Source organism: Sus scrofa, chromosome 4 (assembly GCF_000003025.6).
Source record: "Sus scrofa isolate TJ Tabasco breed Duroc chromosome 4, Sscrofa11.1, whole genome shotgun sequence".
Lineage (NCBI taxonomy): Eukaryota > Metazoa > Chordata > Mammalia > Artiodactyla > Suidae > Sus > Sus scrofa.
Window position 1 is genome coordinate 68,067,066 of NC_010446.5, and position 14,085 is coordinate 68,081,150.

The 14,085-nt window shown below is 40.8% G+C and overlaps 2 protein-coding genes across 2 annotated transcripts in view; one reads left to right on the forward strand and one right to left on the reverse strand.

Moving 5' to 3' along the window:
• LOC100521447 (serine/threonine-protein kinase Sgk3) overlaps nucleotides 1-6,027 on the reverse strand; it is a 173,846-nt gene extending 167,819 nt beyond the window's left edge. Inside the window, exon 1 of the mRNA XM_021089284.1 lies at nucleotides 5,883-6,027. The gene's annotated coding sequence lies outside the window, so the exon portion shown is untranslated. The remainder of the gene's footprint in view (nucleotides 1-5,882) is intronic.
• VCPIP1 (valosin containing protein interacting protein 1) overlaps nucleotides 6,338-14,085 on the forward strand; it is a 35,819-nt gene continuing 28,071 nt past the window's right edge. Inside the window, exon 1 of the mRNA XM_003355045.4 lies at nucleotides 6,338-9,348. Coding sequence (XP_003355093.2) covers nucleotides 6,636-9,348 — 2,713 coding nt within the window. The 5' untranslated portion in view covers nucleotides 6,338-6,635. The remainder of the gene's footprint in view (nucleotides 9,349-14,085) is intronic.

Sequence of the window (14,085 nt, forward strand, 5' to 3'; positions counted from 1 at the left end):
TCTGAAGCAAATATGGTGAAATATAAATATTTGTTAAACTTGGTAGTGGTTTTTATATATTTTTTGTACACATTTGAATGTCTGAAATATTTTAAAATAAAAAAATAGGCTTTCATTTTAAATGTTGAACAAGAATATTTAATGTTTTTAAGACAGTTCATGATTGATTAAAGAATACAGATTAAAAACAATGTGCATAGTAGTATAGCATAATGGTCAGAACAGCCTAAGAGTCAATATAGCATAATAGCTTAGTGTATTCTGGAGCCAGACTATATGGATTTTTAATCCTAATTATGCCATTTATTAGCAATGAGACAAAGAGCAAGTTACTTAACTTCTCTGTGTTTGTTTCCTGATCTGTAAAATAAAAATGATCATAATGGTACTTGGCTCATAAGGGTATTATAAGGATTAATATTTGTAAAGATCCTGGTGTACAGCAGATGCTCAGTGAGTGTTAATAGCTATTATTATGAGGCTGAGGCTGATCCAGTTTTGGTTTCTTACAAAAGTATACCACCTTTTTTTTTTAATAAAAAAGCAAATAGTCTATCAAAAATGTCAACAATTGTAACCTCTGATAACAGACTTATTTTCTAAATATTCCATGTCAAGTAATTCTTTTTGTACTTAAACAATACAAACACAGAAACAAAGTCTTGGCTGTAAGCCCTTTCCTAAAAGTATCCTACAGTTTGCTAAGCAGTGATATTCAAAGTGTGATCTTTGGACCAACAGCATCAGCAGTACCAGAGAACTTGCTAGAAATGCAAATTCTCAAGCTCTACCCCACATGTAGTCATTCTGGGGTGGGGTCCACTAATATGTGTTTTAGTTTCATATTCGGTTTTGATGCTCACTCAAGTTTGAGAACTGCTATGTCAAGGTGTAACTTTTTTTTTTTTTCCAGCTGCACCTGAGGCATGTGCAAGTTCCCAGGCCAGGAATCAAACCCGTGCCGCAGTTGCAGCCTGTGCCACAGCGGCAGCACCAAAGGATCCTAACCTGCTGTGCCAGGAGGGAAAGTCCTCAAGGCATAACTTGTAGCTCTGTACTAGACCACTGTCACTTTTATATAGTGGTTTTTACATTTTTTTTGTACACATTTGAATGTCTGAAATATTTTAAAACAAAAAATAGGCTTTCATTTTAAATGTTGAACAAAAATATTTAATGTTTTTAAGATTGTCAATCAAGTTTCCTCAAATACTCTGCAACCCTTGTTTACAATGTCCTCCTTCCACCCTTGGACATACCTTCTCCCGGGGCCTTCTGAGAGCTCTTGCTCCTCTCTAACTCAGTTACTGCTGGTACAAGAAAATACAAATGCTTTCTGGAACCAGGCAGGTAATCTGTCTCAAGAGAGTCTGGTATCTGACCTTAAAGACAAAAGTGCTGGCCACAACCCAAAGATGTTTGCATTTTCAAAAAAGTTAAACTGCTGCTGGCCAAACAAAAACACCTCTAAGCCAAGCTTGGCTACTGGCCACCGTTTACACTTACTTCTTGGCTAATTCTCTCTCAAATCACTAAGCAGCTATGATGTAGTGGAAAGAGTGAGTGCTGAACATGAAAGAAAACCTTGATTTGAAGCCCAGCTCCGCTACTTGCTAGCTGGGTGGTAAAAATGATAATAATGTTAACCTCTCAGAGTTAAATCTTCTCATCTGAATAATAAGGACAATACAACCTATCTTTCAGGATTGTTTTAAAGATGATATACTTAAAACAGCTGCCTTATATAAGCCTGCAATAAACTTTTCATAGCATTTGTGGTATTTATTTTCTTGTATTGTCTTGATTATATGCTTTATTCTTCTTGTATTTATGAACAATTTTGCTTAGCCTATTTATTCTATTAGACTCTGCGCTCCTTTGGGATAGACATGGCCTTCTTCATCCTTTTAAGTTCCTATAATACCTACTTCAATAATTAAGTCCCTCTCATGTCCACCCCAAGCTTCACAAAAGCTTGTGACACAAAGTCTGATTATCTGGGGTCGGGATCTGGAGTGATGTAGTCAATTCTCAGTAGAGATGTATGTTTCACATGAGAAAGAAAGGGGCTCACTATAACAATCCCCACAGTTATGCTTCCCTTCTTTTTCCTATATAAAAGAGAATAAAACGATAGGTGTTCTGTTGTTAAGTGGGGGCCTCTTGCTGTTCACATTTACCAGCTTTGTTAAAAGCAATATAGGAGGGGAAGAAAAAAAAAAGGAATACAGGAGATTTAGAAGTGTCATACTAGAAATTATGGAAAAAAATGGGTTTCAGTTTTATTTTTTACTTTTATTTTATTTTTATTTTTTTGTCTTTTCTAGGGCCGATCCCGTGGCATATGGAGGTTCCCAGGCTAGGGGTCCAATCGGAGATGTAGCTGCCGGCCTACGCCACAGCCACAGCAACGCGGGATCTGAGCCGTGTCTGTGACCTACACCACAGCTCACAGAAATGCCAGATCCTTAACCCACTGAATGAGGCCAGGGATCGAACCCACATCCTCACGGTTACTAGTCGGGTTTGTTAACCACTGAGCCATGACGGGAACTCCAGGTTTCAGTTTTAAATTAATTTTGACAATTCAGATACAAATGATGCTGGGGTGATGATGGTAGAAGAAGTAGGTATCATAACAGCTAACACTAGGTGCCTAGCTCATTTTCCCCATCTGGAATACTGAGGCAAGAATAAGAACTATTATCTATCCCACAAAGATTGTGTGAAGGTTATTAGGCAATTAAGGTCATGGGACTAGGGAGAAGAGGAAGAACATGTGCATGTCACATAAGCAGGTAAGAAGCTTTAAGCACTTCTATGGCCTTATAGAAAATAGAATGCCACATTTTATCCTAACAAAAAATCTTCTTTTTCTTACTTTATAGGCATCCATGCCTAAGTGCCTGTAAAGAATTAATTCACATATTGAATTTGGCCTGGTTAATATCATTGCCTCTTTATATTAGCTTTCTTACCTTCTGAACTTGGCATCTATAGACTCATTAAACAAATGACTTTGAGGTTAAACAATCTAATTCCAGAAATGCTTGAAAACTCACTTCCTCTCCCTCCACCCATTAACTATGCTTTATACCAGGGCATTTCTATTTTTTTTTTCCTCAAAAGTATATAATCTCTAAAAGTAGGAGTACTATAGTGTCAAATGGGTTTAAGTATCAAATTTAATTTGGGAAGAATGTTTCCAATTCATCCAGGTTCCAGAGATGAATGCTGGACCAGTCAGATAGATTGTGCCTGACAAGCCAGAGAAAGACTACTCATTTCTTCAGTAGGATGGAAAGTATTTATTTTATGAAGGTATGATACAGAATGACATATTCAGATGCAATTTAAAAAATCCATTTCACTGTTCATATGTATCATCAATAAGGAAAATTTGCCTTGGTGATGTTAACATGAAAGTGCATAATAGGAGTTCCCACTGTGGTGCAGTCAGTTAAGAAGAGTCAGTTAAGACGCTGATACAGGAGTTCCTGTTGTGGCTCAGTGGTTAACGAATCCGACTAGGAACCATGAGGTTGTGGGTTCGATCCCTGGCCTTGCTCAGTGGGTTAAGGATTCGGCATTGCCGTGAGCTGTGGTGTAGGTTGCAGACACAGCTCAGATCCCGCGCTGCTGTGGCTCTGGCATAGGCCAGTGGCTACAGCTCCGATTCGACCCCTAGCCTGGGAACCTCTATATGCCACCAGTGCGGCCCTAGAAAAGACCAAAAAAAAAGAGAGAGAGAAAGAAGCTGATACAGTGGCTCCAGTCACTGCAGGGGCAATTGATCCCCAGCCTGGCATAGTGGGTTAAAGGATCCGGCGCAGCTGCGGCTCAGATTCAGTCCCTGGCCAAGGAACTTCCATATGCCATGGGTACGACCATTAAAAAAAAAAAAAAAAGTTCATGACAGTGTTAGAATTGCACACTGCTGTTATTCTTCCCATGGTCTGAGGCTTTCATAATGAGAAAAATACATTTTCACCGAAGGTGTAACTTCTCAGTCACAGTAGAAAATAATTTCCACTTAAAGGGCATATCTAATTTCTCAATTTATAAAAGTCAGTTCTAAGACCACGTGTGAAGTTACCACCAAACTACTGTCAGATTAGAAATAAATTTTCCTGCATGAAATTATCCCCTTCAAAATAAGTAACATTACCTATCTTGTACGAAGGTAATATTATTTTTGCATGGGCCAGGTAGAATTGTGCAAGAAAATAATATTTGAAGGATTTCTCTTTGAAAAATGTCAGCTCTTTAGAAGAAAATCATAGACAATAATTAGGTGAAAGTCAGTACTAACATCCTTTAGGAGTGTTATTTTACAGATGGTTAATTTTGAAGGATCAAATTCTATTTACTCAAAAACCTAATAAGGAGTTCCCATCGTGGCGCAGTGGTTAATGAATCCAACTAGGAACCATGGGGTTGCGGGTTCGATCCCTGCCCTTGCTTAGTGGGTTAACAATCCAGCGTTGCCATGAGCTGTGGTGTAGGTCGCAGATGCGGCTCAGATCCAGCGTTGCTGTGGCTCTGGTGTAGGCTGGCAGCTACAGCTCCGATTAGACCCCTAGCCTGGGAACCTCCATATGCCGCGGGAGCGGCCAAAAGAAATGGCAAAAAGACAAAAAAAAAAAAAAAAAACCTAATAAGATAAACTGTTCCCTTGGCAACTACAAAATTTGAGTGGCCTCAGGGACTGCACTGATGTATCTATTTTGTGCCAAATGTTTCAGAAATTTTGAGGCAGTTCACTTATCTAAAGTCTCAGAAAGCAAGAATTTTCAGAATGATAACTGAAGGGGCTGGCTGTACAATATTAAGATAATACTAGCTTTCAATTAACATATGAATGTGTTTTGCATGAAGAGGCAGTTACCCAGCACACAAGTAATAAAACAGGTCTGTGGCCCCCCTCAAGGTAAACATTCCTACAGCCCCATTAAACGGAAACCCTGAGACCTAACTAAAGGTCTGAGCTTAAGAACTCTTTTTTTTCTCTTGCAGGAATAAATGTAAAAAGCCCTTGCTGGCTCTGAGATAGCCTGCTGATTTGACTTTGGACAAGCCATTTAACTCCTTTTGGTCTGTTTCCAGACCCAATATCTTTTGGTAAAGGTATTACAGGTGTGAGGATGAAATAATATATGTGAATGTAAACTATAAATAGTATCCATAAGTTAGTTACTATTTTATATAGTACTGTCCTAAGCTTTCCTATGTCCTGGTCTGTAAAATGGGAACAGATCTAGGTCTGAATGCCTGTGAACTTGAGCAAGTCATTTCCTTTCTGGACGTGTTTCCTAACAAGGTTATTATTATATTATGAAGATCAAATGATATCGTGTATGTAAATGCTGTGACAGGCATATATCAAGAACACAATAAATGATAGCTGTTATGACTCTGCGAGTAGGACTGGAAGACACAAACAATATCTATAGTTATTGTACATATGTATATTATTGTATGTATATTATACATACATATATGTATATTTAAATATGTACATATAAAATATGTATATTGGTAAAGGGCTTAGGTATATTTAAACTCTATACACATCCAAGGTATTGTTATCTGTACTGCAAACTGCAAAGACGTACACGGAACGAGGAAACAAATGGCGCCTCAGTGACCCTCTTTCCCAGAGAGTAGAAAAAAGGCAGACAACGGGGCTGAAGAGCCTCAGTGGCTTGTAACAGAGATAGGAATGAGAAGAGAGGAGTGTAACAACAAAAAAAAACCTGGAGAAACACTCCGAGAATTAATACACCATTCCCACCCTTTTCCTCTCGTGACCTCCAGCCTAGACTAGACCATTTCATTTAACTTCCCAGCCCGCCATGTCGCTGGACATTTATTTACTGTACCTTCTTCACTGAGTGGCTTTCATTCCCCTCCCCTTCTAGGAGTCTTGAACTTCAGACCCTCGGCTTCCGAGACCCATTCCCTTTAACTCTGTTTTTAACCAAGTTTCCCTGTATCCTCCCCTCCGTCTAAGGGGGAAGTGAGGCTGGTCGCACCGCAGGGCATCCTGGGAAATGTGGTCTCTCATACTCATTTTGCTTGGGCCCCAAAGTGAGGAAGACGACAAAAGAGATACAGTAAAAACTACAACTCCCGGCAGGCAACGTGAGTGACAGTCTTCCTTTCTGTCCCCGTTCCGATAGCCTTCCTCTTCCTCCTCTCCGCGGGCGCTGAAACGCTTACCCTCACGGTATTTGTAGTTCTTCGCGGCCCTAAGATCCTACCTCTTGAGGGCTAGGAGAAGGCTGAAAAACTCTAATTCCCAGAGGGTAGAGCGGCAGCTGCGCCTGCGCAGTCTCAGCGAGGGCGTGTATGTCTGTGTGTCTGAGGGAGAGAGAGCGAGAGTGAGTGAGTGTGAGTGCGGGGTAGGGTGGTGGCCGTTACGTTCGGGGCAACGGCTACGGCAGTGGAGAAGTAAAAAGAGAAACAACGTCCAGCGCTTCCGCCTTCGCTTAGGAGGAGGAGGAGGAGCTGGTAGGGAAAGGAAAGTGATTCGCCCTGGGCCTGGACTAGACCGAGTCGGGCCGGCGGGGGTCTGGGCTATGAGCCTTTGAGGGTCGCTTGGGTCGCGGAGCGAGACTCGAGAACCGAGAGCGATGTCTCAGCCGCCGCCGCCGCCTCCGCTGCCGCCGCCGCCTCCTCCCCCAGAGGCTCCGCAGACTCCGCCGTCCCTGGCGGCGGCGGCGGCGGCTGCTCCGGGGGGGCTCTCGAAGCGGAGAGACCGGAGAATCCTCTCCGGGAGCTGCCCGGATCCGAAGTGCCAGGCGCGCCTGTTCTTCCCGGCCTCTGGTTCTGTCAGCATCGAGTGTACCGAGTGCGGACAGCGGCACGAGCAGCAACAGCTGCTGGGGGTGGAGGAGGTGACTGACCCGGACGTAGTGCTACACAACCTGCTGCGGAACGCGCTCCTCGGGGTGACAGGGGCACCCAAGAAGAACACGGAACTGGTAAAGGTGATGGGCCTTTCCAACTACCACTGCAAATTGTTGTCGCCCATATTAGCTCGCTACGGAATGGACAAGCAGACAGGCCGGGCTAAACTGCTCCGGGATATGAACCAGGGCGAACTGTTCGATTGCGCTTTACTGGGTGACCGCGCCTTCCTCATCGAACCGGAGCATGTGAATACGGTGGGATATGGCAAGGACCGCTCCGGAAGCCTCTTGTATTTGCATGACACTCTTGAGGACATCAAGCGGGCCAATAAAAGTCAGGAATGCCTCATTCCAGTGCATGTGGATGGGGATGGACACTGCCTGGTGCATGCTGTGTCCCGGGCTCTGGTAGGCCGGGAGCTCTTCTGGCATGCCTTGCGAGAGAATCTTAAACAGCACTTCCAGCAGCACCTGGCCCGATATCAAGCCCTGTTCCACGACTTCATTGATGCCGCTGAGTGGGAGGACATTATCAATGAGTGTGACCCTCTGTTTGTACCACCTGAGGGTGTTCCCTTGGGCCTGAGGAACATCCACATATTTGGTCTTGCCAATGTGTTACATCGCCCTATTATTCTGTTAGATTCTCTCAGTGGCATGAGAAGCTCTGGGGATTATTCTGCCACCTTTCTGCCAGGGCTCATCCCCGCAGAGAAGTGCACTGGGAGAGATGGTCATTTGAACAAACCAATCTGTATTGCATGGAGTAGCTCTGGTAGAAACCATTATATCCCCTTGGTAGGCATAAAAGGGGCTGCTTTGCCTAAACTGCCTATGAATTTGCTTCCTAAAGCATGGGGTGTACCTCAGGACCTTATTAAGAAGTACATCAAACTTGAGGAGGATGGTGGTTGTGTTATTGGAGGAGACAGAAGTTTGCAAGATAAATACTTACTTAGGCTTGTTGCTGCTATGGAAGAAGTCTTTATGGACAAACACGGTATCCATCCTAGTTTGGTGGCTGACGTCCACCAGTATTTCTACAGGAGGACGGGGGTGATAGGAGTTCAGCCTGAAGAAGTCACAGCAGCTGCTAAAAAAGCAGTAATGGATAATCGCCTTCACAAATGTTTGCTCTGTGGTGCCCTTTCTGAACTTCATGTTCCTCCAGAGTGGTTGGCTCCAGGAGGGAAACTGTATAACCTGGCAAAAAGTACTCATGGACAGCTGAGGCCTGACAAAAATTATAGCTTTCCCTTGAACAATTTGGTTTGCTCATATGATTCAGTGAAAGATGTTCTGGTACCAGACTATGGATTGAGTAATCTAACAGCCTGTAATTGGTGCCATGGCACATCTGTGCGAAGGGTCAGAGGAGATGGGTCTATTGTGTATTTAGATGGGGACAGAACTAATTCTAGGTCCACTGGTGGCAAGTGTGGTTGTGGATTCAAACATTTTTGGGATGGTAAAGAGTATGACAATCTACCAGAAGCCTTTCCTATTACTTTGGAATGGGGTGGAAGAGTGGTCAGAGAAACAGTATATTGGTTCCAGTATGAAAGTGATGCGTCTTTGAACAGTAATGTTTATGATGTTGCGATGAAACTTGTTACCAAGCACTTTCCAGGTGAATTTGGGAGTGAAATCCTGGTTCAGAAAGTTGTCCACACTATATTGCATCAGACTGCCAAAAAGAATCCTGATGATTATACTCCTGTAAATATAGATGGTGCTCATGCCCAAAGAGTTGGAGATGTCCAAGGACAAGAGTCGGAGTCTCAGCTCCCAACTAAAATTATTCTCACTGGACAGAAAACGAAAACTTTGCACAAGGAGGAATTAAACATGAGTAAAACTGAAAGAACTATTCAACAGAATATTACGGAACAGGCTTCTGTAATGCAGAAACGGAAAACAGAGAAGTTAAAACAAGAACAAAAAGGGCAGCCCAGGACTGTTTCTCCCAGTACCGTTCGGGATGGTCCATCCTCTGCACCTGCCACCCCCACCAAGGCTCCCTATTCACCAACAACTTCGAAGGAGAAGAAGATCCGAATAACAACTAATGATGGACGACAGTCCATGGTTACACTTAAATCTTCAACCACCTTTTTTGAACTTCAGGAAAGCATAGCCAGAGAATTCAACATTCCTCCGTATTTACAGTGTATTCGCTATGGCTTTCCTCCTAAAGAGTTAATGCCACCCCAGGCAGGAATGGAAAAGGAGCCAGTTCCTTTACAGCATGGTGACAGAATTACAATAGAGATTCTAAAAAGTAAAGCTGAAGGGGGTCAGTCTGCTGCAGCACACTCGGCCCATGCTGTGAAGACAGAAGAGAGTGCTGTAACTGGCAAACTGTCATCTAAGGAACTACAGGAGCAAGCTGACAAAGAAATGTACTCCTTGTGTCTTTTAGCAACGTTAATGGGTAAGATCAATTTAACTCAGATGGTATTTCTTAATTAAGTTGTGAATGTAGTAGACTGAGTTTTTCTGTTGTCTTTGTGAAGAAAAAAAAATCTGGTCATTGTTAAAACTATCTGATAATATATTTTAGAAGAAAATTATTTCATTTTTTGACAGTGGGTGGATGTTAGTGTGATTCTCTACTGAGTAAATGTTAGGAAAACATGACTAAGAAAGTGAAAGTAGTCCCTGAACTGTCACCAGATTATTTAAATATAACGTATCCTTGTAATTTTTTTTTAATAGGCTTGTAATATGTTGTCCATTTAAAGCCTTTTTTATTTTCATCCCCACCCCCACCCCCGGCTCTCTTGAGCCTGCCCACCTTGCCCTTTTTCATTTATTTTTAAATTTCATTTTCTTGCTTGTCATGTGATTTCAGGACTTCCTGTTTGATGAATTGCAGTTTCTGGTTTTATATGCTCACCGCACTCCCACCCAATAGTCTCTCTCCTCCATTTCCTGTTCTCTCTCTCCCAGTTCATCACATTTTTTCTGATTTGTATGTTAGGATTTGTGTTAAAGTAGTTTTGCTCAGTGATTTTTGTCATCAGTTTCAATGAACTACTCATGGGAAACATAAGAAACAGACGTAGATGTTAATGGGATTGCTTAAGAAGCATTTCTTTTGAATAATTCAGCACAAATTAAAGGAATATATATTATAAACCAAATATATAATTTAAAGCTTTAGGTGATTTGGGAAATGATCCAGTGGTGTACTTTTTATTTTATTTGCATAATCTTTGTTTTTAAATTAGTGTTAATGTCTTTATTAAGGCTTAAGGTAGAAGTTAAACTGAAATATGTTATATATTAGAGGGGCCTTATTTTTGCTGAGGTTAGAGCTTGCGACTAGAGAAGTGACCTGGGTTTTGATTGTCTTCTAAGAGTACTAAACATCAGTGAATTGGGCCTTGACCTAGCAAAATGAAGATTTATTTATTTCTGGTTTGTTAAGTTTGGGGGCCAAATAGTGAATAAGGGATCTAAAAGCCCTATACAAATTTATAACTTAATATTGCTTTATTTTGGCAGACATAGTCATTGAAATGGGGAAATGTGTCAAGAAATGTTCTAGGATACTTATATTTTTCTATTTCTTAGAGTTTTTAGTTTCTTTAAGGCAGTGTGGAATAGAGGAAAAAGTGGTGATTTTTGGAGACACAAAGGTCTAAAATTTGAATCCTGACTCCATACATATTATTTCAAGCAAGCTACTTAACTCCCCAATACTTCAGTTGCCTCCTGTACACAAGATACCCCTTGTAGTACCTGGTACACAGGGCAACAGTAAAATACTGCCAGAACTCCAAAAATTAAATAACATCAGCACAGAATGGATAAACTTAGACATATGCAGAAGGCACTTTTAAAAAAACTGGCCATCTCCTAGGTGCAAACAAGAAAGAGATCTTTTTCAATAGAAGAGGAACTCTAGAGGATGTGGCTCAGATCTAACTTTGGATGCTCAGCATCTGGTGTAGTGCCTGGCAGGTAGTAGGTGCTTTGAAATGTTTTTTGATTGAATTAAATAGATGACATTAACATATCTAAAGAAAGGCTATGTCAGCAGAAATGGAATGGATGGTCAGCACTGAACATTGAGAAAGAGTTGAAAAGCAGAATTTGGCACTGTTTATACACTGCTGTACAAAGGGAGAAGATAACATCAACTGGGGTTCATGAAAATTCTGGTAACTAGGAAGGTACTCTCTGCTGAGGGGCAGGAATATATGATCAGTCCCCACTGGTCTGGCTGGAAGATCTGTATCCCTTTAGTGATTCCATAGTCATCCAGCATCTAGTCTGATCACTCATTTAGCTGCCGGATGTGAGTACTGATGTATAAGTGAGAGCGCAGGTGAGGATTATGTCACTTGGCTGTGTTCTCCATGTAGAGTCATAAATTGGCATAGGTAAAATTATGATCAGTAGTCTAAAATCTGGTCAGATTATTATATTACTACATTTCATAATAAAAATTAGTAAAGTACAATCCTGGTTTACAGTTAGTCATTTTTTGATCTTGGGTTGAGGTTTTTGGACCTGAATATCTAAGTACTAGACTTTGGACTGCAATGAGTTGACCATGATGATGTCTTGTCATGATCTCTTCCCTCTTCACCTCTGACGTTTATGTTACTGCCCCTACAAACTCACACATTTCTTTAAATCTTTCACCTGTACTCCTGACACCAAAAGAAGTGTTTTGCTAATTTTATATTGGTGGTACTTATGAGACCCTCTGCTTTAAGCTACTGAGATAGTTCCTGTTATGGCACAGCAGGTTAAGGATCTGGTGTTATTTCTGATGTGGGCAGGTTGGATGCCCAGCCTGGGAACGTCCATGTGCTGTGGGCTTGGCCAAAAATAAATAAATAAGTAAACTACTAAGACAGTGCCTGGCCTGTATTAGTCCCTCTATAAGTATTAGTTTTCGATATCTAATTCTCTCATAACTATAACTGAATTATATAGAAGATATTCTTAATTGAAAATGATATATTTGTAAAAATGTCACTTTGGGGATAGCTAAGTACACACAACCTTATGTACAAAGTGCTGGGAAACTTATTTAGATTGGAAAGGGCTGGAAAAATGGAAAATGACAGTTTACTTAGAAAATTACAAATTTCAAAGTGCAGAAATGACTTTGTAAATTACCACATGTGAGCCAAGCTGCTGATATGTTAGTTTAGGAAATAGCTCACTAAGCTTTATGCTGTTTGAATAACTGGTTCCTTCTCATTTAGATTAAGGCTTTAATGCCACTTTCTTAAAGAGGTTTTCTCCTGATCGCCTCATCTAGGGTTTGAGAGACCCTTGCTAAACTAGTCTAAGTAGGTCCCCTTTGTTGCTGCACCCTCATAGGACCTATTACAAATTTTCATTATCATGTTCGTTGATTTATTTACTCATTTGCCTCTCCCATTATATTATAAACTCCACAAAGGCAGAGACAGTATCATGTTTTTTTCAGCAATGAATACTGCATTTCCTGTACAGGCCCTGGCACTTATTGGGTGCCAAGTACACGCTTGTTGAATGGACACAGATTATTTTAGTAAAATAAATGTCTGCTCTGAGCTAGAGACTGAGCTGTAGGTACAGAGATGAATGAAACACTGCCATAAACTGCCTGCACAGAAGCAGGATGAGGATGTCCTATACTTTATAGCTTTCATTTATAATTTTTATGTATAGAGCAAAGGAAGCTGGAGATGTGTTGATGAAGGCTGTAAAAGTATGGGAGATATATATGTATGTAGAGAGATATCTGTATATATGATACAGATATCATTATCATATCTATATATAGGATATGTATATAACACACACACACACACATATATACATAGGATTTATATCTTCATTAAATAGGCTGACCTCTTTTTTTTTTTTTGGTCTTTTTGGGGCCACACCTGCGGCATATGGAGGTTCCCAGGCTAGGGGTCTAATTGGAGCTGTCGCTGCTGGCCTTCAACAGAGCCACAGCAACACGGGATCCAAACCGCATCTGCAACCTACACCACAGCTCATGGCAACGCCGGATTCTTAACCCACTGAGGGAGGCCAAGGATCGAACCCTCAACCTCATGGTTCATAGTCGAATTCGTTTCCGCCGCGCCACGACGGGAACTCCTAGGCTGACCTCTTGATAGACAGGAACATGTGTTTTTCCTTTCTATTGTTTTTAAGTAGAATATTTGTTAAATAGAATTTATGTCTATTATTGTATCACTGAGACAATGAGTGCATCAGTCTTTTGTTCAGTGTGAATCATTCATGGAACTAGTTGCTTTGAATCTAACAATGGTAGCTTAAAATGAAATAATGTTCTACCTGTAATATTTCATAGATTTTAAGCTACTGTATCCAGACCACTTGGAAGTTATTGAACAATTTTTGCAGACAGATATCATTATTTATATAGTATGTGAGTGACTCTAACTCTGGCATTGCAAAATATATAATTACATTTTTTATAGACCACTCTTTTGTGGATTTTTTTTTTATTTTTATTTTTATTTTTTTTTGTCTTTTGTCTTTTTTTTTGTTGTTGTTGTTGTTGTTGTTGCTATTTCTTGGGCCGCTCCCACGGCATATGGAGGTTCCCAGGCTAGGGGTTGAATCGGAGCTGCAGCCACCGGCCTACGCCAGAGCCACAGCAACGCGGGATCCGAGCCGTGTCTGCAACCTACACCACAGCTCACGGCAACGCCGGATCGTTAACCCACTGAGCAGGGGCAGGGATCGAACCCGCAACCTCATGGTTCCTAGTCGGATTCGTTAACCGCTGCGCCACGACGGGAACTCCTCTTTTGTGGATTTTATTTTATGGTAGATGCGATAGTGTATCATCCACTATAAATACTATGTTAATTTCTTTTTTCTTAGAATCGTATTCCACTAAATTTTTAGTTAATTTTGTTTTTCAAGAGGTAAAATATAGATTTGTGAAAAACAATTCATCAGTTTTATAAGAGTTTTATACATACTTTGTCAGAAATGCTTTAATGGAATTAGTCTACTTATATTTATCCTACTTTACTGCAAAGGTTATCAACCTTGCAGGAGTTGAGAAAATTGTTTGATTTTTGTATACTTTCTATCTTTATCAATATTATTATATTTGTTTATGTTTATTAGAGTATAGTTGATTTATAGTGTTGTGTCAGTTTCCTATATGAATTTT